Below are 25,331 nucleotides of genomic sequence, written 5' to 3' on the forward strand. Positions count from 1 at the left end.
CGTAACTCCTGGGTTCTTGTCTCATGTGGGACCCTGCAGGTTTCCTGTTGAGTGACTTCAGCATTTGAAAGAGGCTGATCTAGGAAAAAGCTGCTTGAGGAGAGGTTAGTTGTAGACGTGCTAGCTTTTGGGGGTTAGGTGGACCCAGAGGGCCTTGTTGGCCATCCCCAACCCTGATAATGAGAAGCCACTCACTGGGTCACCTTCTTGGCAGGGTTACTTCGGGCCCTGCCTTTGTTTCAGGACCTTTCATAGGTCCTTCCTTTGCCTTTTCAGCAGCTGAAGGATGTAGGATAGGGTTGCAGAGGATGCTGTGACACCAAAGAATAGAGACAGTTAAGTTCCTGCCGTGGCATGGTGTCAGACAGCTAATCCCATAGAAACACTGCTGGAGGAGACCTATGCTTTCAGTAGCCTGTGGAATCTCTCTGGCAGGCTCCTGAAATGCTGGTCCTGGAATGACGGTCACAGACAAAGAGCACTGTGGCATGTGTGTGAGGTGTGGAATTCTCGCCTGGCCGAGTGACATTTTGTGGATTGATAGTGATGTCACCCACATTCACACTGGTGCTTTCAGGAGTAGAAGTGTCTTAAGACAGGGAGCACCAATTCAGACAGTTGTGACTGAGGGCTGGACATACATAGCTCAGATGAGACCATGTTTGCATACCATGGAGGAAGCCCTGGGTGCATACCTGTCACCCCAGTACTGGGAAGGTAGAGGCAAGAGACTCGGAAACTCAAGACCATCCTCAGAGTCTGAGGCTAGCCTGTCTCAAACAATGCGATTAGATGCCATATTCATCACAAATACCACCTCCTCCTGTGACCCACACTCCTATTTAAAAAAAAAAAAAAAGCAGAGGTGAAGGTGAAGCCTGAAAGATCCCACTTTGTGCTGAGCCAGCCGCAGAGATCCACCGTGCGGACCCCCGATTCACACCTGCTGCAAACTCACTGTGTGGGAAATGTTGGTTTGTGTTTAATTAAAAAAATCTGTGTTTACAGATTAATCTAACACTCAGCTAAGATAGTTCTAGGAGAAAAGAAAAGAAGAACTGGTGAACTATAAAGTTACGTCAGAGTCAGGTGTCACAGGGCTTGGCTGTCATCTCAGCACCCCGAGGCTGAAGGAGGAGGAGCCAGCCTGGGCTACACAGTGAGACCCTGTGTGGGGGACGGACAGACATGAGAATTACAAAGCTACAGTGATAAGGGAAGCTTGATACTGGCTGCTCAGTGAATAGGGGAAGATCCCTAACTAGCCATTTGGGAAAAATACTGAATTCTACTTCAGATCTTAGGCTAAGCTGGGTGAGGTGGCATATACCTTTAGAACCAGCACTGGGTGGCAGAGACAGGCAGATCTCTGTGAGTACAAGTCAATGAGGGCTACATTGAGAGAGAGAGAGAGAGAGAGAGCACCCTTACACTAAAATAACAAATGACCTGAAGATTAAAAAAGAAAGAAAGAAATCCACCTGGCAGTGGTGGCATGCCTAACACTCAGGAGGCAGAGGCAGATCTGTGAGTTCAAGGCCAGCTGCTCTACAGAGCCAGTTCCAGGAGAGCCAAGGTTACAAAGAGAAACCCTGTCTCAAAAAAAAAGAAGAAGAAGAAGAAGAAAGAGAAAAAGAAAGGGAAAGGAAAAAGAAAATACAAAGGAAATATAGATAAGTTTATGGTGTGATCTTGGGGTGACTTGGGGATTCTGAGGATAGCAGGATTCTTACATTATTTCCTTTATGATAAGTTCCTGCTGATAGAGTTGGGAATATTAGTCAGACCAGGAGGAAGCAGATGGCACACTCAGATGAGTAGCCAGAGGAGATGCAGAGGCCTAAGGAGACTGCAGTATGCGTAGGCCACCAGACCAGTGGACATGGGAGCTGTGGCCCTCCCTGAAGGTGAAGTGGCAAGCAGTTTACCAGTTCTTCGGCAGGAGAGCTGTGAGCAGGGAGCTGCCTGTCTAGAAGGAGCTCTGACCTTCACTGGAGCGTGAGGACAGATGCTAACATTGACCCCTGCGCTTCCCCTCCCACGGCTACTGGTGTACCATGATGACCATATACAGCCTAAGCTAGAGAGACCTTGGACGCAGACTCCATGGGCACAGTTCGCACAGACCTGCACTTGTGGAGGAGGTGAAGCATGGATACATGGGAAGAAGATGGAAATAGCCAGCCCAGGGTCAAGAAGATGTGGGGTCGGGTTTGGGGCTTTAGTTTTGGTTTTCCAAGTTATTTTCATTCCTGTGGTAGGTAATTGCCTGTCAGAAATATAACCCTTTATTTCTCTCCGTTCCTTGTTCTTACTACCTGTGTCCTGCACTTGCAGGTCTCAGGTCAAATGCCCTCCTTGTGGATGCCTCCTCACCTCTTCAGCCAAGACAGCCATCCCTGGCCAAGCCCACACCTCTGTCCCAGTTCCTGCTTAGGAGATCATAGCATTTATCTGCTTATTTGTTTCTTCCTCTCTGGTTTGTACAGAAATACGTGACCCAACACCTTACACTTTTCCTCAGATAGATGTGGAACTCTAGCTAACCTTAGCGTGGCTGCCAGCTTACTGACGTGTCTCATTCACTGTTTGTTTCTTTTCTCTAGCTCCCCTACTTTATGAATGAGCTAACACTGACAGAACTTGACATGGGTGTGGCTGTGCCAAAAATCCTTCAGGCCTTCAAGCCTTATGTTGATCACCAAGGTAACTCTTAGTTGAATAGAGAGGACTTGAGCATTTATACAGTGTGCTGAAATGTTTCTCTTGCTATAGTTTTGACACTAAGGCTTGTGCTTAGAAGAAGCCAAGTCCTATCCTCCCTATTCATGTGGAGTGTGGGTTTTGTTCTTATTTTTTGTTTAGCTATTAAAAATTTGTGTGTGTGTGTGTGTGTGTGTGTGTGTGTGTAAGTAATGGAGAGTGAAGAGAGGGGGAGAGAGAGAGATTGCAGGGTTGGAGAGGGATGTGCATGCTGAGGTGAGGGGACAGCTCTATGGAGTCAGTGCTCTCTCTTACCTTTAAATGAGTTCCAGGGCTTGAACTTAGATCATGCCTTGAATGGCAAGAACATTTAACCTCTGAACCGTCTCACCAGCCATTTTTGGTTCTTTTGATTTTGTTGTTGAGAGTCTTGCTGTGTAACTCAGGCTGCTCTTGGACCTTACTCTGTAGCCCAGTCTGTCTTTGAACTCATGATCTTCCTGCCTCAGCCTCCCAGCACAGACACATGCAGCTGCATTCTACAAGTGACTTCTGTTTGTCACAGTCACAGTGGGAAACTGATTGGCAATGGGTGTAGGCACCTTCTCCTAGCTCTAGTCTCCCATATTGTTACTGGGTCTTTTCTAGGCCCAAGACACCCTCAAACCAGTGGCTGGGGCACGCGCTTTTGTGGGAGAAGTAGCCCTTGCCAGGTTGTGAGGCAGTGAGTTTTAGCTGCACTCTCCTCTCATGGGCCTTTGCTCACACCCAGCCTCACCCGCTTCATCTTGTGAGTTGTAAAATCTTTACCCTCATGTCTTGGATCGTTATAGTCCTTACACACCTATGGGGTTTGAAAAAGGAAGACGGCGCATTTTCAAAGGCATTATTTCATGAGCAAGTCTATCTGCTGCAGCATATCTCTTGGACTTGAGGTTTTAGGCGTGCCGTGGATAGAATATTTATGCCTAATCTTGTGGATAGAGAGGGAAAAAAATTGATGGGAATGTGGAGGAAATATAAATGATGAGGATGATCACAGATTTCTATGCTTTTATAACATGTGGCCTCAAAGGGCATCAACAGGGATGAGTTAATATGAAGGAATTTAATAAAACACAAAAGAAACATGAGCCACATGGGCAGAAAAAGCCGTTGACACACAGGAAAACCTCACCAGTTCCCTCCCTTCTCCTGCTTTTCCTTCCTTCCTTCCTTCCTTCCTTCCTTCCTTCCTTCCTTCCTTCCTTCCTTCCTTCCTTCCTTCCTCCCTCCCTTCCTCCCTTTCTCTATTTTGAGGCAGGGTCTAGCTAGGTAGCCCAGCTGAACAAACTGTCTCCTCCTGCCTCCATCTTCCAAGTGCTGAGACTGCAGGCATGTGCCAATAGCCTGCTCAACTCAAAGTTTTCGTACCCCTTGTCAAGGAACCTCTCTCCCTTGAGCCATGTTTAGCATTATTCCCCAGGTGGCCCAGGAGCAGAGTAGGGAGAGTAAACACAGCTTTTCTGGAGAATGATAAGTGTTTCTGTAGAATTTGTAAGGTATAGGAGAACTCTCTGTTGGCTGTCGAATCACATTTAGTGGTTTTTCTACTGTTACACAATATGAAGAGAGTGTACTGTGATTATGCTTAGTAGCTAAGTCCATCTCTCTCGCAGGGTTTGAGCTGATGGGGACGCACACTGACCTTTGAGAAGGCCCTGCGTGCTGAGCTCCCTTGTGAGCACGGTGATCAGCCTGAGCGCGGCAGGCGCACAGAGAGCCCGGCTCTGCAAGTCATGTGCATTGGTGCACTTCCGCCCCGGCACCAGGGAGGCTCTTCTGCCTGCTCCTCACTGCCACCCTCCCCCGGCACAGTAGAGTGACTAGGAGGTGTGCTGCTTGTGCCCCAGCACAGCACACGTGCAGGGGCCAGCTCTGACCCATGGCCTCTCTGCTGCCCTTTGCTCCTGGCTCCTCAGGAACTGATTAGTAACAAGCTGTAAATTATCAGCTCACTCAAGCCTTCTGATCACTGGGCTCTTAAAAGTGAATACGGAAAATGCCTGCTAGGGTTTCTCACATGCCTGCAGCTTCTCTCGCCCCAGCAGTGCCCTTTCCTGGGTTAGTAGGGATGTCTAAGGAGAGGGCACTGGGCCGGGCACAGCAGGCTCTGCTGCGTTCAGGGGTGCCCCTGTGGCTTTGAACTGTACTGCAGACACAGGCCTGCACTGGGCAGCCTTTGAGGATAATTGAGGGTTTCTTTCCTGCATTTTCAAGCTGGGGTGAGACATTTCAATTCTGCAGATCAAAGTCTTGGTGGTTTTTAATCCATTTGAAGCTTACTTAACTCCTTTCAGGGCAAAGTGTGGAGATCTTCCTGCTTATATAACAGGCAGAGAGCATTACCAAAGAAAGGGACAAAAACTCCCATAAAGCCTGTGGATTATTTGAATTTAATCAAATTAGGCTTTTCCCAGCTTTTGAAGGACGCCTGTATGATGCTAGAACAGAAAGAGACGTGAAGGAAGGCACTTGGGTGTTTTTCAGTAACAGTGACGTGTTCCTGCAACTGTCCCACACTGTGTAAACAAGAGAGTATGCTTAACCCACACTTAGGTGGCAGTCACCTTACCACGGGACAGACTCTCACAGGACTGCTGTCCTGTAGATGGTCCACTAGTGACCAGAAGTCATCATGCGGTGTGTGACTGTGTGTTTGGGGTTTTGGATTCCCTTGCTCTCAGGCAAGGGAAATTAAAAGCTGGGGTGACTTGCTAAAGCTGACCCCAGGTGAAAATGAGAACTCACTTGTACCTGGGGCAAGGTTTTTAAATAGCTCCGCCTCCTGTGAGGTGCCTGTGCCCCTCTGAAAAGTCCCTCCCGAGGACCCAGTCTCTACCTCCAGGTCCAGGAGATCAGCGCCCTCTTCTGATCTCAAAGAGCCCTGAGTGCATGCAGTCACACAGACGTAAGTGCAGGCAAAATAACCCATACGTATAACATAACAAAAATAATTTAAGAAAGAAAATATATATCTCCTGGTTCATGTGGGCTGTTCAGCCTGCCTTAGCCATGCTCTTTTTAAATTCTAACACATGTTCTCTCTGTGTAGCCCTGGCTGGTCTAGAACTTGCCACATAGACCAAGCTAACCTCAAGCATGCGGCAGTCCTCCACGCTCTGCCTCCCAAGTTCTGGGATTACTAGCACTATATCCCGCCCAGCATGTCCCTCAGTTTTGAAGCGGTGCAGAAAGTGGTTCTCAGTGGCATCCAGAGAGTGAGAGCAGGGCTCTTAAACCCATAGCCTCAGGCAGGTTCTGGAACCTCTGCTTCCTCACCTGCCAGGTGGGGATTCTAATAGCCCCTGCCTGCCTGCCTGCCTTGAGGGATTCATGAGTTAACACACCAAAGGCAATTTAGCCTGTAAATAGTGTTATTTCACTATTACCATTTGCTATGTTGCCCCTGGAAAGCTTAGGATGTAGATCTAGGTGGCTGTGTTGGGGGAAGAAAAAGTAGTTTGCAGCTAGATACCATGTCACAGGCCATCTCAGCACTTGGAGGCTGCCAGGAGACTAGAGGATCACCAGGAGTCAAAGATAGTCTGGGCTACATGGTGAGTCCCAGGCCAGGCTGCGCTGCACAGTGAGACTCTACCCCAGAACAGAGAGTAAAGGCTGGAGTGATGGCTGGGTTAAGAGCACGCCTTTACTCCCAGCACTCAGGGAGGCAGAAGCAGGAGCATCCGTGTGAGTTTGAGAACAGCCAGGTCTACAAAGCGAGTCCAGGACAGTGAAGGCTACACAGAAACTCTTGTCTTGAAAAACCAAAAAAAAGGGGGGGGGGTGGGATCCAATAACCTCTTCTTCGTCCACAGACAGCATGCACACACAACACATAGCGCACAGACACATGCAGTCAAAGTTCTCACTGAGGTGGTCTTCTGTAACCCCAACATGTGACCTTGATGCTCCTCTTCAAACTTTGTTCTCTGGATGCCGGAGACTCACTTTGAGAGGGAAAACCAGCCTGCCCTGGTTAAAAGGAGTGGGAAGTCAGAGCAGGGGGCCTGAGGCCAGCTCCATGAACAGGGGTCTTGGGACCCTTTCTACCTTCTGGTTGTAATCATCTTGCCACAACCTAGGGACAACGTGGAAGGGCCTTCATGAGGAATTGTGTAGCTCAGGTTTGCCCCACGTCTGTGGGGGCTTATCTTGATTATTTATTGAGGTCGGAAGCCCCTGCTCCATTGTATTGTGGGTTGCACTGCCTTCTTGGGCTGAGCTCTGAACTGGGTGAGAAGCTAGCTCAGTACCAAGCAAGCCAGCGAGGACACAGGCTTGGGTTCTTGTTCTCCTGACTGGGTGTGATGCTTTGAGTTCCCACCTTGCTTTTCTCAAAGTGTTGGGCTGGAGCCTGGAACTGTAAGCCAGATGAACCTTTTCTTCCCAGAGTTGCTTTTTGTCAGGGTATTTGTGACAGCAGCAGAAACGAAGCTAGAACATCTTCCAAACAGAAGCGGCCCTGTTAACCCAGCCCCAGAGTAAAGACCAGTGCCTTTAACGTGCAAGACGGAGATGCTGTGTGGGACCACATGCTCTCTGTGGCCATGGTGAGGAAGTTACTGAAGCCATGGGGTTTGTGAAGGAGAAATGGAGTGAAGCAAACACCCCCCTCCATTCTGGTTGTCGTCTATCCCCCGCTCCCCGCCTCTAGGGACATTACAGTCATGGCTACTTAATACCACTTTACATTGTGGTCCTAGGTCTGTGAGCTGATTAAGGCCATCTTTATTCTGTTTGTTTGGTTTTTTGTTTTTTCTTATTTTTTGAGACAAGGTCTCATGTAGTCCAGGCTCATGTAGCCCTAAACTCTCTGTGTAAACAAGGATGTTTCTCCTGCCTCTGCCTCCCTAGTTCGGCGATTACAGATTACCATACCTAGCTGGCATCTTTATCCTCTGTGTGTACTCATGGCCTCTGGAGGCTGATGCCATGTATCTTCCTCAGATCCTTCCTCTCCATCTTCTTTTTTAAAGCCCGGTCTCTCGTTGAATCTGGAGCTCACCAGCAAGCCCGGGGAAGTCCCCGCCTCAAGCACTGGAATTACAGGCGTATTGTGCAGCTTCTGCCTGTGTGCTTGAGAGTCAGTCAGGTCCTCCTTCACACATGCACAGCATGCGCTTTACTGAGCAAGTGGGGTCATCTCCCCAGCTCCCTCGTTAGTAACCATGTACTTCCTGAAGATGGGTTCCTTACTGTCCCGGTCAGTTGATGTGGCTCTTATCACTAAGGGCCCAGAGCACCTTTGGGGAGTGAGCTGTCTGTTCTCTCTAGCACCCTGAGTTCCTGGTGGGGTCTTGACAAAGACTCTTTAAAGTTTGCCATGTCCATTGTCATTTGATTGGTGTTGTTTCGTCCATGAGCGCTACTACTATAACAGCTTATAGCTGTCTGTGTTCAGGTGAAGGCCTCCCTGTGGGGCTGGAGAGGTGGCTCAGAGGCTGAGAGCACTGGCTGCTCTTCCAGAGGTCCTGAGTTCAATTCCCAGCAACCACACTGTGCTTCACAACCATCATATAATGATATCCGGTGCTCTCTTCTGGGTACAGATGTACATGTACGGAACACTATACATAATAAATAAGTCTTAAAAAAAAAGTCCCACACGTGGAACAGTGTCTGTCCCCATCTCTACATTGTCACCGTATCCATTCATTCTTTCATTCTCCCAAGGGGAAGACAGGCCTTGCCAGCTAGGGTCTGGGGCATAACAGTAGGCTTAGGTCTTTGCTCTGAACTGTACAAGCTCTCAGGTATACAGAGTGCTCCTTGCCTGCCTAGTCACTGTCATAGAAGCAGTTTTTTGTGTTTGGTTTCTTTTTTTTTTTTTTTTTAATATAAAATGGTGAGTAGTCTTCTTTTCCACATTTATTTGAAATGTGTTTGCGGTTCATATGTTTTTCAGTTCTCAGCTCATTCTTGATTCTATCTTAGGTTGTGAGTGGGCCTTATGAAATGTACCAAGTAGAACCAGACACTGGACCAGAGATACAGTTCAGAAGGTAGAATGCTTACCTAGTATGCATGACACCCTGGGCTTGACCCCAGCTCTCCGTGAACTGAGAGTGGAAGGGCTGCTTACAATTCCAGTGCTTGGGAAGTGGCGGCAAGAGAGTCACAAGTTCAGGTTCATTCATAACTTCATAGCAAGTCTGAGGCCATCCTGGAAAGCATCACATCCTGTCTCAGACAACAATAACAACAACAAGATAGAAACAAACCACAGCAAATTCAGCAGGAACACCTGATCGTATCTAGGTCTATCCTGACATAGGTCTCTGGTTATCTTGTGCAGCCTTTCCTCCAGAACAAGAACAAGGATGGCCAGGGTGCACTAGCTGCTGGCTGCGTACAGACCTCCCTAAAAAGATGGGGTAGTGTCCTTTGTAAAGACCTCTGTTCAGAGAAGTGCAAGGCCTAGCTCATGTAATGGGACTCCAAGCTTTTCACTTGGCTTTCCTGGCACTGGGGGGCAGGTCATGTGACTAGGGCCTGAACCAGCCTGTGTCAATAGTACTTGTTTTTGTTCTTTTGCTTTTAAAAACAAAATAAAAACAAACAGCAAGGGACTCATTAATTAGGAGCATTTCAGTTCCCAGTATCCACATTGGGTAGCTTACAAATGGCAATTGCTCCGGTTCCCAGAAATCTGATGCTCTTATGTGCTGGTCTCTTCCAGAGGAAGAGCTTGACTCCCAAGGATCCATGTTGGGTGGCTCACAACTCCATCTCCAGGGGGATCCAGACGCCCTCTTCTGGCCTTTGCGTGTACCTGCATATACCTCCCCATATATATGTAATTTTATAAAAATAATAAATTTGAGGGAACAAAAGACAACAAAACCTCCGATATTGGAAGGAGTAAAGTTTTAGTGCCTTTAATATGACAGCTTTCAAAGACAATTCATGCATCAATATTATTTGGAAACCTTGCTAGGATTTCCAGAAGAAATTATTGTATCTTTTTTTTCTATTGAGCTAAAATTCATATGTAGTCTTTTGCACTAATCCCTTCCTCCTGGAAAGGATTAAGGACCGAATGTCTTTACTGAAACAGATGTGCCTTTTATTTCCACAGTAACAGTATTTTGAAGAGTAAGCTAACTAATGATTTTTTAAATGCTTACTGTAAGCTAGAAATGAAGCATTTTTTTTCCCCACAAAGAAGATAATCACACTTGACCTGTATGCCACTTAATTAAACCAACTCATCCATGAAAAATAATTGCATTCAGTAACAGGAAGAATTTGTTGAAAACAAAATAGGAATTGTTCTGCCTTCAGTGAATAATTGTACCATTAGTACTTTGTAAGGTTGGACAGTGCTTTCATCTTGGGGGCTAGCCTCATGGGGAGGGGCTGTTTACTGTAATCGACTGAATGGTTTGAGATTAATTTCCTGCTTCCTGTTGCATATTGTCACTTGTCTTTTGATGATCTATAAGGGTTTATTAGCTTTTAAATAGCCACTTGAAGGATCACATTTTGATTAAAAACCATGAGGTTTCATGGAGCAGTAAGAGTGAAAAGCATCTCATGTAGTTTTCCTGGCCAGGCCATCCTCTCCTGTGATGACAGAGGGTTGGTTGTGAGGGAATCTGCGTACACTGGAGACACTGGTTCAGTGGCTGGCCATCCTGGTAAAATGTGATGAGCTCATTGGCTGCAGCAGTAACCCTCTGTGAATAAATTCAAGTAGTTCTCCAGATTTACCTAGATATTCCTGGAAATCCTTTTGTTTCTATCATTAGGTAATTTCCAGAAACAAACATACTAAAAATAGAAAATTTTGGGGGCTGGAGGCATGACTCGGTGGTTAAGATCACTTGTTGGGGGGCTGACGAGATGGCTTAGAAGTTTAGAGCATTGGTTGCTCTTCCAGAGGTCCTGAGTTCAGTTCCTGTCAACCACATGGTGGCTCACAACCATCTATAGTGAGAGCTGTTGCCCTCTTCTAGCATGCATGTGTACATGCAGCCGGAACACTGTGTACCTAATAAACATTTCTTTTAAAAAATATTTAATTAAATTTTAAAAAAAGTTCTTGTTGGTCTTGCAGAGGACCTGGATTCAGTTCCCAGCACCTACACGGTTCCAAGGGCTCCAGTGTCCTCTTCCCTGGCACCAGATGTGCTCATGGTACACACACACACACACACACACACACACACACACACACGCAAAGCACTTATATAAATGAAATAAATCTTAAAAAATACCTAAATGTTTTATCAGGGCTGTGTATGAGAGAGAGACTAATGAGTTTATTGAGTCTTTTGTTGTGTTTTTTTTTTTGTTTTGTTTTTGTTTTTTACTGTTTTTAAACTATTCTTTAAAAAAAAGAATATTGTTTTCAGGGAGGGGGGGTAAGATGGAGTAGGGCTTGCGTATGTGGAAGTCAGAGGATAACTTGTGGAAGTCAGTTCTCTTTCTTTACCATGTGGATCCAAGGCATCAAACTCAGGTCGTTAGGCTTGGTGGCAGGGGACCCTTACTGGCTGAGCTGTCTCACCTCATTGGGCGTAGGTGAGGAAGCCCAGCCTGTTGTGACTCCGTCACAGACTGTCTTATGGAGTTGCTCATCCCTCAGTGAAGTCTCCTCACGCTGCAAACAGCTGCACACTGGCCACCCTTCCTGGCAGTGCTGTGGGTCAAGCCGGGATTCCTTCTGGGCATGTGTTTTCTTACTGTGAGGAGGAGAGGCCAGAGAGAGAGAGAGAGAGCATGGGAGCCTTGCAGTGCTGACACAGACACTGTGTTCACTGCGGCTCCCCAAGTGGGCGGTCGTGCCGGCCACTGCACAGCAAGCAAACCAGTAAGGTCTTTCCTCCCACATCCTGATGGCAGAGCATCCTCGCCCTCTTCACACCTGTTGTCAGTACAAGTCATGTGTGGGCTTCAGTTGCATGCCAACCTAAGAATGTTGGGAGACTTATTTTATGTGCATGAGTGTTTGACCGACATACACGTGTTGTGTGCCACATGCATGCCTGGTGTCCTCAGAGGTCAGAAGGTGTGAGATCCCTTGATACTGGGGTTACATAGAGACTGTGCTCTATCATTGGGTGCTGGGAACTGAACTCCGTTCTTCTGCAAAGCAGCAAGTGCTCTTTACTATTGAACTATCTTTCTAGTGCTGAAGGTGCAAGTTTTGCTACTGTACTTTACATTCATATTTCTTGGGAGTCAAAAATAAACAAGCATACATAAATTAAAAAAAAACAAACAAACCAAAAAAACCACCAAACCCCACCCCTTTGTTTTTTTAACTGTCTCTCCAGGACTCTGGATCGATTTGGAAATGTCTTACAACGGGTCCTTTCTGATGACTCTTGAGACCAAAATGAACCTGACCAAACTAGGTAAAGAGCCTCTTGTTGAAGCCCTGAAGGTTGGAGAAATTGGCAAAGAAGGGTAAGGGGATATCTATGAATTTACTAACCAACCCTGGGGGCCCAGCCTCTCCCTGCAGCCTGTGAGCAGCAGGTCGGGGTGTGGGAGCCCCGCATGGGCAGCAGGTTCACCGCCGGCACTTCTGATCACAGACTGCACTTCACACCCAGGGACCGCTGTAGCAGTACACCGTGCCTGTTGCTGGCAGTGGTGACACTTTCCACTACCCGGAAAGCATCGCTGGCGCAGGCCAGCAAGATGGGTGCCTCTGGGCATAGACTGTTCTGTGAATCGAATCCTGCTTCGGCTCCCAGCCACAGACAGCAATGTGTGGAGCAGATTAAGGTCCCCTGGCATCTACCACTTTAATCACCCGGTCAGAATTATTTATGACGAGACGGTTGATTTTGCAGCTGAGAGGATGCTCTGCTAGTGCTCTTCTAAGAAGCATTTTCCCGAAATAATACAATATTGATTTGCTTAGTAAATTCTTCTCTTTGTAGATAGTACATCTGTTACCCAAAGCTTAATCAGATTTAGGAATATTTTAGAATCATCAGGTAATTATGGAGCCTGATTTTTTTTTTTTTCCTCTATTTAGATGCCCAGATTCTCAAACACCTTTAAAGTCACTGTTCTGGCCACACAGCTACATGATACTGTTGTTTTAGCTGTGTTAAAAAATATGGCCTGTCCCATCCCTAGTCCCTCTGCAGAGACTAAACGACAGTGGCCGGGGACTGCTACAGTGAACTGCCTCTGCAGACCCTCAGTACAATCTTCCTGTGTATAGACCAGGCTGGCCTCGAACTCACAGAGATCTGCCTGCCCTTTCCCCCTGAGTGCTGCTGTGGTTAAAAGGGTGTACCACCACACCTGGTTTAAGTGTAAAAAAGTGGCTCTTGGGCTTTTTGCTTAGTTGCAAGCTAATTTACAACCCTGTTTAGTTTGTAACTACAGGGTTCAGGCTTGTAATACTGGTGGACCAAGGAAGTTGAGTTGTGTCCTCAAGAGCATTCTTTTGCTTAGATTATCTTGATTTATTCAGATTGTGTGTTAAAATGTTCCTGTTTTAATAATTGGAGAATTGCACCTGCTGTATGCAATCTAACTTGTATCTGCTATTTTCCTTTCATTTTTCTGCTATTTGTTAAAATGTATTTGGATTCGGCAATCTGTGGATTTATATTTTCTGGTGAGTGGCGTTCATCAACTTCCTGTGTAGCATTCCATACCCTGTGAGTGCTGAGCCTGATTTGGTCCCATTTAAAGCCATAAGAAAATGTCTTTTCATCATATACCCAGACACAAAGGCACAGTCCAAGGGCTCAGGAAGGCTGAGAGCAGAGCAGGGGTGAGGCTGTCCTGACAGAGAGTTTCCCAGATTTTCCCGTTAGAAATGCCGGGGTCCTGATCTAGTCTGTCGTCAGACCCAACTTCTGACACTGCTGCCCCACCCTACCCTGACCCTGTAGCTGAGCAGTGCCAGTATGGCCTTGGGACAGCAGAGCTGCAAAACCTTGAAAGCCATGAGAAATGAGGTCTCCAGGGCTGGGGCCATTGCTCAGTGGGGGGCAGTTGCCTAGACTGTGCCAGGCCCTGGGTTTGACAACCAGCACTAATTTTTTTTTTTTTTAAATTATATCTGCTAAATGGGAGTGGGACAGAGCAATTGTTGGTCATCAATATTCGAATAAGGACCTTTCTGGAAACAGCTGTACTCCAGCGTGGGGCTTCAAGCTCTCTTGGAAAAGCAAGTCGTATGCATCAGCTGGGCGGCAGATCGCTTTTGGTCTCTAAGTCTTGTCATTCAGGCACTCCACAGTGACTATTGTTCCTCCAGCTGTCTGGGCACCACTTTCCATCCACACACTTCATGGTCGTAGGATGCCATGTTTCTTTAGACTGACTGAACTTATTTTACTTTTCACAATAGAGAGTACTTCAAAAACCATCTTTTCATAGAAGACTCCTGCATGAAATGTCTGTCTTCTTCCTGTGAAGATATTAAGGTCTATATTAATATATAATTGGCTGTCTGTTACTTTTCAATGCAAAGAAGAAAAGCAAACTCAGAGCCTTTCTTTTTGAGGAAAAAGACCTGAGAAATTGACCCTTGGAGAGGCTAAGGACCCCAGACCCTTCCCAGGCATGGTTTCCTCAGAGCTTCTAAAGCATTGAACCCCCTGAATGCCCAGGCAGAGTCCAGAACCTAATTTTAGAAGCAGCTCTAACATCTGCTTCCCCGGTTCCTCAGCCGTGAACGTAGGTTTTAGCCACTGAGGCTCAGGAGAGGAGAGACAGAAGTCAGTACACGTGGCTGTTGAGTATCGACATCTTTCTAATACTGCGTACCCTGGGGTAGACTGCGCTGCGCCTGCAGCCGCCTCTTCCTCCAGGCCTTCTCTTTAGGCACCTCCACCCATCCCTGCCTCATGCCACGGATGGGTTTGCCCCAGTGCCCCGCTTTGGCCCTGGCCTTGGCTGCATTCACTGCTTTGTTCATTGCTCACTCAAATGATTGTGCTCTTGGGGAACTTTTTTTTTCTGGCTTTTTGAGACAGGGTTCTCTGTGTGGCCCTGGTTGTCCTGAAACTTATTCTATAGACCAGGTTTTGGCCTGGAACTCCCAGAGATCAGGCTGCCTCTGCCTCCCAGAGTGCTGAGATTAAAGGTACGCACCACCACGCCTGATGTTCTTGTAGTACTTCTACAGTGATGCTATTTAGCCTATGAGAAGTTCCCTCTTGGAGTGGTACCCACAGGGCAGAATGGAGAAGTTGAAATCCAGGTTGCTGTAGTCTGAAGTCCTTTTTGTTTGAAAGGCATGTCCACTGTCTGTCTGTGGGCATTTGTCTTTTAAGCTTTACATACTCAAACAGCATGTCTTCTTGTCACATACTGTAGTTAAGTCACTTTGAGGCAAATAAGGCAGTCAAAATGGATTTCAGGGGCTGGGAGCTCAGTAGGAGAGCTCTTGCTGAGCATGTGTGAGACCCTAGGCTCAATCCCTAGCACTGTGGGGATGGGGTATGAGGAGATAGGTTCTGAGCAGTCTATAATTTAGGAAAGAACCCGAAAAGAGCCTTTAAATATAAAGTCAGAAAGGGATGTGTCCTACATAACAGGTCCTTTAAATGGATTGTGGGTGCTTTTGCAATGCAGTTGGTATAGCTTGGGTCCCACCCCTAGGCCCTGATATTCCTGGGAGCCTAGTATACCATGACTCAGCCTTGTCCTGGTGTGTATGTCTGTGTGCACACACAACTAATGCATGGGCCTGGCTTCTTATAAATAAAAGAAAGGTAATGCATCTTAGGATTATGCCCTCTCAGGGCTATTGAAACTGCTTGCTTACTCTTTGCTGAAAGCATTTCGTACAGTCACTTTTTACAATTGCCCCTGGAGTGTGTGTGATTCCTTTAACTATTCCAAAATGACAGCAAATCAGCCTGCTTTGCAGGTGGTTTGAGAAATTGCTGGAACGAGGCTGGAGGGATGGCTCAGGCTCTAAGAGCACTGACTGTTCTTCCAAAGGACCAGAGTTAAAATCCCAGCACCCACACAGAGGCTTACAACCATCTAGAACTCAAATTCCAAGGCCATGTGTTGCCATCTTCTGGCCTCTGTAGGCACTGCACATTCATAGTACACAGACATATGTACAGGCAGAGACAGACAGACAGACTGACTTCTGGAAGTTGCCAGAAGTGATAGTGATTATTAGAACAAGAAATAAAACATTTGGGTCATGCCTGGTGGTTTGTGCTGGCAATCCTACCACTTAAGAGGTTGAAGCATGAGATTTAGCCCGAGTTTGAAGTCAACCTGGGCTACATAAGTGAGTTCCAGGTCAGCCTGGACTACAAAATGAGACGCCATCTCAAAAGAGAGAAAAAATGGTTCAAGACAGACATGATAAGGAATTTGCTTTCTCTTGTGCCTTACTCCAGGCACACTTCTCAAGTGGCTTCAGCAGAGGCAGCGTGACAGGAATGAGCTGCTCAGTGGCTCTCTGAACAGGTGGAACACTCTTCTGGAATTCTGAGTTGTGTTTAAAGCCAGTAGTTTCTCACATCCTGCACATCTTTTCCGAGGATGTGTAGTGTCTCTCTCTCTCTCTCTCTCTCTCTCTCTCTCTCTAAAAATCTTGCTGACATGATGAGGTTGAGAGCATAAAATAACAGTTGTAAAAACTCCGTCTGAGCCAAACATTGCTCACACACTGGTCCTGGGTTCCACATGATACAGCTCCCACTTTGGGTGATAGAAGTGCCACTTGGTCAAAACCAAACTCCACAGAGTCAGACACACTGTAGCGCAAGCAGTGGTATCTGAATTACTCACTCAAAGCCACAGAGTGCAACCTGTGCTCTGTCCTCCTGAGAATTCATTCTGGAACCTCAGGGCCCACTACAGCGCTCTCCCTTTGACATCTCCTACCCAGGGGGTGGAGGTACCAGGTGGCACACATCGGTGGAGACACAAGGGGCCATGGCTCAGCAGAGCTCTCTCTGACCCCAGACACTGCAGGTAGCGCCTCTGAGGCCCTGCCCTGTGCTGTTGGGCCAGTGTCCATACCTGTCAGCATGAGGCTTGAGAGTTAGGTGCACAGCTGACTGTGAGACATGGGACAGTTGTATAGTCTCCAGGGATTTGCATTTCTGACTCTTATCCAAAAAGCCAGTTCAGAGTTGAGACTCGCATTTGCTATGTACGTTTGGAACCCAAGAGCACACTCTGTGAGGGTAGTCTTCCCACAGGACCGAGGCAGCTCTGGGAGCAGGGAGGGCTGGCCTAGCCAGGCTTATTGCGTGAACTGGGGAGCAGGCGCTTCAGAAGAGGGAAGACTTCTCAGAGAGACCTCCCCTTCAACACGGAAGCCCAGCGTGGGGGCAAAGCTCCGGCTCCATTTCAGGGCCAGGAGAGCAGGATCTGTGTGTCATGCCTGGGGAGGACACCAGTGGGATCCTCTTACAGCCAGCTCCGGTTTCAGGGTGAGAGGCTCAGCCTGGCCCTCTCAGACCTGCCACTGTATGCTCTGCCCTTGACCCCCATTAATCAGGAGACAGTTACCCCAGTGGATTTCTAGTGGCTCAGGGAGGGTAGCAACAGCAGCAGCAGCGGTACTGCCTTTCCCTGCCCGAATAGTTGCCCTGGTCAGCAATAGAAGGCTTACTAGTGTTCAGAAACCGCTCTTTTCCTTTTTTCCTTTTCTTTTCATGCCCAGCTAGGTCCCTGAGCTGTAGAGATGGCCCAGGCTGCATTCCCCTAAGGGGGGCAGCCACCTGTGGTAGGTAGGTCAGGAAGCCTCCAGTGTACCCCGGCAGGGAGCCTTGATCCTGTAGCTCTGCTCCTGACCCAGAAAGTTCCACCCCTCTAGAACTCTGAAGAGTTTGGTGAAGGGCGTGCTCTAGAAGGGGGCTGGAAAGCCCGGCCTTAAATCTGTGCTGTTCTAGAAAAGCTCCTGAGTTCTCATGTCCGGTGAGTCTCTTGAGACTTGGCACCTGTGACTTTGGGCTTTCGTGTGACCCTCTAGGAGATGGAGAAGGTGTGGAGTGACACATGTAAGCTCACTAGGAAGGAGTCCAGTCAAAACTAATTAGAGGGGGTAATTAAGCCGTAGACAGGGGACTTGCCTGTTCACCTCATTCTTGGTAAGGGGTGGTCACGCCACCATCATAACCCCTGCCAACTGTCCATCTTTTCCATTCACCGCCCACATGGCCCCTACGTTTTATGTGACATCATCCCACTCCACCACCTGTCCCCCTGGTGCATGCTCAAGAGTAAACTGTTCTGGGCTCAAGTCCTCTGCAGTCCTGTCAGGGGACTTGGTGCTGCAATTTCCTAAGCAAGCCGTCAATCCAAGAACTCTTGGAGTCTTTCTTAGGGACATTGACAACACGTGACAAAGGTTTTCTCTTGACCCTTGGTGGTTGAGTGTGCATGTGTGCACATGTGTGTGCGTTCATGTACATGTGGGAATGTGTGTGCACGCTGCCAGCGACATTCTCTGTGTTCAGTTGCAGGCCCAGGGCATACTGTCTGGCTGACAGTGATGAAGAATCCTCCAGTGCCGGTTCCTCTGAGGAAGACGATGCGCCGGAGCCTAGTGCTGGAGACAAACAGCTGCTCCCCGGAGCTGAAGGGTGAGTGGATAGGGTTTCTGGGGGCCAAGGGAGCAGCCAAGAGTCACCCCTCCAAGATTCTTCCTGCATCCTGAGTGAAACACCCTAAGAGAAAAGACCGTGGCTTTGCCTTGCAGTGTGAGTAAACATCAGAGACTCTGAAGGACAGGCTTGTCATTAAATTGCGCACTGGTCTTCAGAGGACATAAACTGCACACCATCTCCCCCTGGTGGCCGCAGAGAGCAGGGATCCGTGTGCACCACAGCTGCGGCCTTCTGCAGAGCTCAGGTGCTTGGGGCTATTTCTTTGGTGAATTTTGAGACTGATGACCTAGCTGCACTTCTGGATCATGAGCTTTATCTGGGGGCTCCCTATGCTTGCTCCTTTGGCAGTGCGCTGATCAGAGTCCCTGCATCACGTGCCTTTCTGTAAGGACCTTTACGTTACATGAAAGGAGTAAGTCAACATCAGGATTGCAGCACCAGGTGATTTGGAAACTTGTAAGCGAATAGCAGGCTGCTCTCTTTGAAACTGCGCAGATGGCGAGAGCACAGGTGTTTGCATAGCACAGTTGGTACCTCTTAGAGCTATTGTTTAGGGCTACGAGTGCAACTGGTTATAGCGTGCTCATCTGCCATGTACAAGGACTTGAATTCAACCCCACCACACACACACACACACACACACACACACACACACACACACCTGCACATACACTTTCTACGATGTCTGAAACTGCAGAGGATGTGGAAAAGCCAGTTGCCATTCTTCCTGTGTCAGAGATCGTGGGCAGGACCCCAGGCAAACGCTGCTTTTCTTGGCTTACTAGCATATCCACTTGATGCAACTTTGCTCCTTAAATTCTGAATCTTAAAAGGAAGAGACACGAGTTCCAAGCCCTTTGAAAAGCACCTGGCCCTCAGAGAGGGTGTGATGGTCCGTTAGTTGCTGCTGTGCTGTCTGTCGGTGCAGCACGGGTTTCTGTGTGCTGTCTAGAGACTGAGGCTCCCCCGTTAGGACAAGGACTCACGTTGAGTCCCGGAGTGGTACAAAAGAGCCGCCTCCTCAGTGGGATGCATCTGTCCAGATGTCCGCTGTCCAATCAGAATGTTCTCTAAAGCAGTTCTCAACCAAGGGGGATTCGGCCCCACGGGGGCGGGAAGCGGGACAGGACGACAGGCGCGTGTTGGAGTATCTCGACAGGGAGGAGGTTCTTGCCGTCTGCTCTGGAAGGCCAAGGAGACTGCTAAAACTCTTCTGTGCACAGAACAGTCCTCCTCACACAGAGTGAGCTTTCCACAGTGCATAGTGTCGCAGTAGAAAGAAAGGAGAGTGGTGCAGCCGCAAGGCTTGTGTTCCTGAAAGATGTTTAGGGCCAGTGACATGGCCCGGCAGATGCGGGCGCTTGCTGCCAAGCCTGCAGCCTGAGTGTGGCCCCTGGACCCCTGCTCCCGTGACCTGTCCACATATGACTTGGCACACACACACTAACACTACTCTGCCTTCTTTATTTGAAGGTATGTTGGAGGTCATCGAACAAGTAAGATTATGAGGTTTGTTGATAAAATCACCAAGTCAAAATATTTCCAAAAAGCGACAGAGACGGAGTTCATCAAGAAGAAGATTGAAGAAGTCTCCAACACGCCGCTGCTGCTGAGCGTGGAGGTGCAGGAGTGCCGCGGGACCTTGGCGGTCAACATCCCCCCGCCCCCAACTGACCGGATATGGTGCGTGCATGCCCCGAGCGATCCCTCTTACCACATGACCGTGAAAGTCCTAGCCTACTTAACCTTGGGACAAGAGCACTTCCACACTGTTTTCATTAGTCACTGCATTTTCTTCCATGGCTGTCTCTTGCACATTTTTAAGGATGGTCTTCATGTGTCAGGAAAAGTTAGGGTGAGTGTGAGTCTTGTGGGAGGGGCTGTCTCTGCCCTTGGGCCTCCTTTCTCTAGAACTGACTCACCCATCTGCCCTTTGTAGCCAGCCCAGTCTCTGCCTTCCCTGGGCTGGAAGCACACTGCTGGCTTAGGCTCACAGCCTCCTTTCTCCACAGATGAGGGTCACACATGCAGGCAGGAGCACCCCCCCAGTGAGGCCTTGGTGTTGGGAGGCTGCCGCAGATACTCTGCTCTTGTGATAGAAGGCTCTCTGAGGAGGAGGCTCTGAGTGGTGGTGTCACCTGGGGATGCTGAAAATGCAGATATAGCTGGCATAGTCAGCAGACTTTCAGCATTTGAGAGGTGTGGGGGAGGGGTGTTATAGTGCCCAAGCAACAGTTCAGAATTGACGGATAAATTATTCACAGGCCCAGCATCTCTGTCTGTGAATTGCTGTTTAAACTTGGTATTCTAAGTCCTGTAAAATAGTCACAAGTGTATGCAGTGAGGGAATGAGCACTCAGAGCTCTTACTGTATTGTAAATGGCATTCATAATGAAAATACGGCTCTGCAGTCCATCAGAGAAAGGCCATGTGCTACACCATAGTGTGCATCACGATTTGTAGGAATCTTTGGAAGAGGGACTTTTCCAGTCAGCTGATCAGTCAGTGGCAGTGCCAGTGTTTCCCAGCAAAACTTAAAAGTAGCAGCCAGGTGTCGGGGCAGAAGCAGGCAGATCTCTGTGAGTTCAAGGCCAGCCTGGCCTACACAGTGAGTCTAGGACAGCCAAGGCTACACAGAAAAACCCTGTCTCAAAAAACGACAACAATAGAAAAACCTTAAAAGTAAGTAAAAATTTTTTTTTTGGTATTAATTTCTTTTTTTTTTAAAGACATGTTTATCATGTTTATTTTGTTATGTGTATATGTAAGTACCAGAATGTATGTATGTTGTCCAGGGAGGCCACAAGAAGGTGTTGGGTCCCCTGGAACTGGAATTACAGTTGTGAGCCACCGTGTGGGCGCTGGGAATTGAGCACAGGTCCTCTAGAAGTGCAGCCAGTGCTCCTAAGTGGAGCCCTCTCTCCAGTCCCTATACTGTTTTTTTGTTTTGGTTTGGTTTAGCTTTGCTTTTTTTAAGTGGATGATTAGTGAAACAAGTATGAAGAAAAGAAAACAGTAAGAGGAGGGCCAACAAGATGACAGCTTGCGCTCCATCCCTGGGAGGATGAGGAGAGAGAAAACCGACCCCTGCAGGTTGTCCTCTGACCTCCACATACATGTGCCGTGGCATTCACATAGCGTTGTGTACACACACACACACACACCTGCACATGTGCATGCACACACACACGCACACACACACTGTTAAATTTCTTAATAAGAGGAAAAGAAGTCCACAGTCTGTACAGTCTTGCAAACACCAAAAAGGTTTTTCTAAATAGTGAGTTGATACAACACTTCATAACCGCTGGGTTTTAGATAGAGCAGATAATTCACTGGTAGGAAGCTTGCTTAGAATGTTCAAGGCCCTTGGTTCCATTCTTCATTTCATAAAGACATAACAATAACAACACAAACTATAATAGAAACGTTTATAGCAACTTGACAGATCAAAGTTTTAGGTAGTTTGATAAGTTTCTTTTCTAGACTTTTTAAAAAACTTTGTTAAAATACTGAGTTTACCAGCCTAGGCTACAGAGTGAGTTCCAGAATAGCCAAGGCTGTGTAGAGAAACCCTGTCTCCAACAAAAACAAAAACAAAAAACAAACCTGAGTTTATTTCACAAATATATTTCTGTCTCCCCACCATCCCCCTGTCTGGCCACCACCATGACTATGTTCTGTCTAACATTCCATTCATCCTTACCATCAAGTAAAGGATGGAGTTCCATCCCTGCAAACTGAACAGGAATTTTAGATAACACATTCCTGGCAATGGAACATGGACAGCATTTGTTGAACACAGTAGGAAAAGTGCTTACTTTACATTATAAAAGGACAGGCGGCCTCTACAGAAATAAAGTGAGGCGGAATATTGCAAGCTGTTTAAACCATTTTCTTAAAGAGGCCTTCTCCACTTGCTAGAGGTCCTGGATGGCCTCCTGGTCAGTCATCTGGAGGCCATTCTTCATATGACTGTTCCACTTTGGGAACAGACCCCCACCCCACATCCCTCATACCCCACCCCCTTTCCTCTTCTTTTGTTTTGGTTTTTCGAGACAGGGTTTCTCTGAGTAGCCCTGGCTGTCCTGGACTCGCTTTGTAGACCAGGCTGGTCTTAAGCTGACAGTGATCCTCCTGCCTCTGCCTCCTGAGTGCTGGGATTTCAGGCGTGCACCACCATGCCCAGTCCGCATTTCTATCCTTGCTTGCATTTTTGCCTTAATGTCTTCTACAGAGCTAGGTCCTTTTGGTGGTTCAGTATTTGTTTGTTTGTTTGTTTGTTTGTTTCAGTGATTCTTAATTCTTGATCTTGGTGAGATGGTTTTAAGTTTTTCCAGTCTGGTTTGATTTTTGTGAATTTTTGGCCAGAGTGTCTCGTGTAGATTTCTTTCCTGGAGCTTTTTGTTCAGTTTTGTCACCATGATCTCCATCATTGTCATCATCTTCATCAAGTTTTACTTTTTTACACCTCCAGGGGTAGATCACTTTGTAGTGATCTACTCAAGGGCTTTACATTCCTCTTCTGCCTTGCATCTTCCTCTATAGTAGGAGTTGTCCGCTGATGTCCACCAGCCCTGAGCCACACTTCAACCTTAAGACCACAGCTGCCATAACTTCAAAGCCCCCAAGGGAAATTTGGATGTACAGACAGTTTCACAGTTGCCAGTGTTACATTGAGTGGACTGCCTTCATAACTCATTGCTTCTGCATGATTCGTCGTTTGCCCTGGCCCCTAGTGGATAGTTTGTAATGATAACATATTATCTTAGTTAGGGTTTCATTGCTGTGAAGAGACACCATGGCCATGGCAGCTCTTATAAAGAAAAACATTTAATTGGGGCTGGCTTCCAGTTTCAGAGGTTTAGTCCATTATCGTCATGGTGAGAAACATGGCAGAGTACAGGTTGGCATGGTGCTGGAAGAGCACTGAGTTCTACATCTTGATCTGCAGGTAGCAGAAGGAGACTATGAGCCACACTGGGTGTAGCTTGAACACAGGAGACCTTAAAGCCTGCCTCCACAGTGACACACTTCCTCCAGCAAGACCACACCTCCACATAGTGCCATTCCGTAAGGGTGAAGCATTCACACAGGAAAGTGGGAGAGGGCACACCTGTCCAAACCATCACACTGGCGTTCACTTTCGTCACCCTAAAGTAATAAGCTCTGTTGGCCTTTAGTTCACAACTGAAAAGATAGTTCTGGGGTCTCAGGTCCACCTCCATTGAGCCTTCCTGAGGTAGAGGCACACAGTGTGAGGGAAGCAGGACAGAGATAGCTGCCACTCTTCCTCAGGACAGAATCACGGCAAGGTCTAGGCTTCTCTAGTCACCTCTTTCAACTCGGGATCTTTGATCTTCAAACTCTTCCTGCCTTGCCTCCCGAGTACTGAGATTACAAGTGTTTCCCACTCCACTCGGCTCGTCTGGGTACCTGGCCAATAGCTCTGAGTGCCAGACTGCTCTAGAAGTCATAAAAAGCCTGGTGTGGCAGGGTGGGCAGCACGTTATGTAAAGGTAGCACTCAGGAGGCAGAGACAAGGATTCTGAGAGTTCTAAGCCAGCCTGGCCTTCCTAGCAAGGCTGTCAGGAAAGCACGGTGCAGCTCACGGTGAGAAGAGCAGTCTGTGGCGCTTTCCCTGCCTGAGTCTGCTCAGGAGCGTGCCCTCCCTTGGGGATGGCATTCAGAAGAGACCGTGTCTTTCAAATTTTCTGGCTTATGGCGCAGTCTTTTCAAAGGTTCTGGCTAATACATTTTGGTTTTTGTAATGAACACATCTTTTTTTTTTTTTTTTCAGATTTCTTTATTTTCTGCATTTTGTTACAAATGCATGATAAGAGTTACAAAAATTACTGCTTACAAATTAGAGTTAGCATCTGGATACACCAACTAAGCCTATCTATTATTTTTGTTAATGTTGTCTGTTTCCAGTTTGTTAAAGTACATTACAAACATATTAAAATATTATGTGAACACTAAAATTAACATATCTTAACACATGCACCTATTTTTGTCTTCTAACCCAGATTGAAATCCATTATTAAGATTGATGTTTTATTCTTCTTGTGCTTGTAATTGAATTTGTAATAAGCATATCTTATTGCTATTAAAAATACAAAGAAAAAAAGGCCATTGCCATTTTAGGGAAATCAAAACCCAAAAGGCAATGCCCAGTTCCTCGCCTCCTGTTATACCTCTAGGCTCTCCTCTGTTATCAATGCTGGTCTGAATCATCGGAACCAGACACTAGCTGGCAAGCCGAGGCGTTCAGAGCTCAAGCGCTGTGTGCTGACTTAGGAATGTGGCGGTTCAGATCTGGAGATCGTTTTAGTGATAAACCCAGGCCAGTGAGGAGTCTGTGTTGCCCACTTCCTTTCCTGCCTTCTTAAATGTGGTTACTGTCTTCTTCAAAAAGGTATGGTTTCCGGAAGCCACCATATGTGGAGCTGAAAGCTCGGCCAAAACTTGGAGAGAGAGAGGTGACTTTAGTTCACGTGACAGAGTGGATAGAGAAGAAACTGGAGCAGGAGCTTCAGGTAAAGCTGCCCTTATCTCATGTTTCCCGGAACGGGGAAGGGATGAGGGGGGCTGAACTTCATCTGGGTCCAGATCCTCTTTGAGAACTGTGTGGAAGCCGTGACCTTCCACCCAGGAGAAAGCACCTATGTTCAGACTCAGGCTCAGAGTTTTAGGTTATGGTTTCAAAGGCCCTGAGACATGTCCACAAAATAGACTCAGAAGAAAGCCAGCAGATGCGTTCAGAGGCAGGATGATAGTGCCCTGTACCAGTAAGCCTGCAGAGACACTCCTGGCTTCGGCTTTGTCCCACATGAAGTCAGGAACTGGCCAGCCAGCAGCACCCAGCTGCTGGGCAGGAAAGGTGCTCCCGGACTCTCTGTTGTATTTGCTGTACTTAGTTTCCTCAGTGGTGCACACCTGTAATCCCAGCACTCAGGAGGCAGAGGCAGGCAGATCTCTGTGAGTTAAGAGGCCAGCCTGGTATACAGAGTG

At 47.4% G+C, this 25,331-nt stretch overlaps 1 protein-coding gene and 1 pseudogene across 2 annotated transcripts in view; one reads left to right on the forward strand and one right to left on the reverse strand.

The window, feature by feature from the left end:
• Tex2 (testis expressed 2) overlaps window positions 1-25,331 on the forward strand; it is a 110,699-nt gene that overhangs the window by 81,794 nt on the left and 3,574 nt on the right. Inside the window, exons 7-11 of one of the 2 annotated variants that reach the window (XM_021634279.2) lie at window positions 2,607-2,706; window positions 12,030-12,162; window positions 18,168-18,293; window positions 19,791-20,000; window positions 24,736-24,856. In XM_021634279.2, coding sequence (XP_021489954.1) covers window positions 2,607-2,706; window positions 12,030-12,162; window positions 18,168-18,293; window positions 19,791-20,000; window positions 24,736-24,856 — 690 coding nt within the window. The remainder of the gene's footprint in view (window positions 1-2,606; window positions 2,707-12,029; window positions 12,163-18,167; window positions 18,294-19,790; window positions 20,001-24,735; window positions 24,857-25,331) is intronic. The other variant, XM_021634281.2, reaches the window with a different exon arrangement.
• On the reverse strand, window positions 20,337-23,545 carry LOC110547056 (nucleophosmin-like; annotated as a pseudogene).

Source organism: Meriones unguiculatus, chromosome 7, assembly GCF_030254825.1.
Source record: "Meriones unguiculatus strain TT.TT164.6M chromosome 7, Bangor_MerUng_6.1, whole genome shotgun sequence".
NCBI lineage: Eukaryota > Metazoa > Chordata > Mammalia > Rodentia > Muridae > Meriones > Meriones unguiculatus.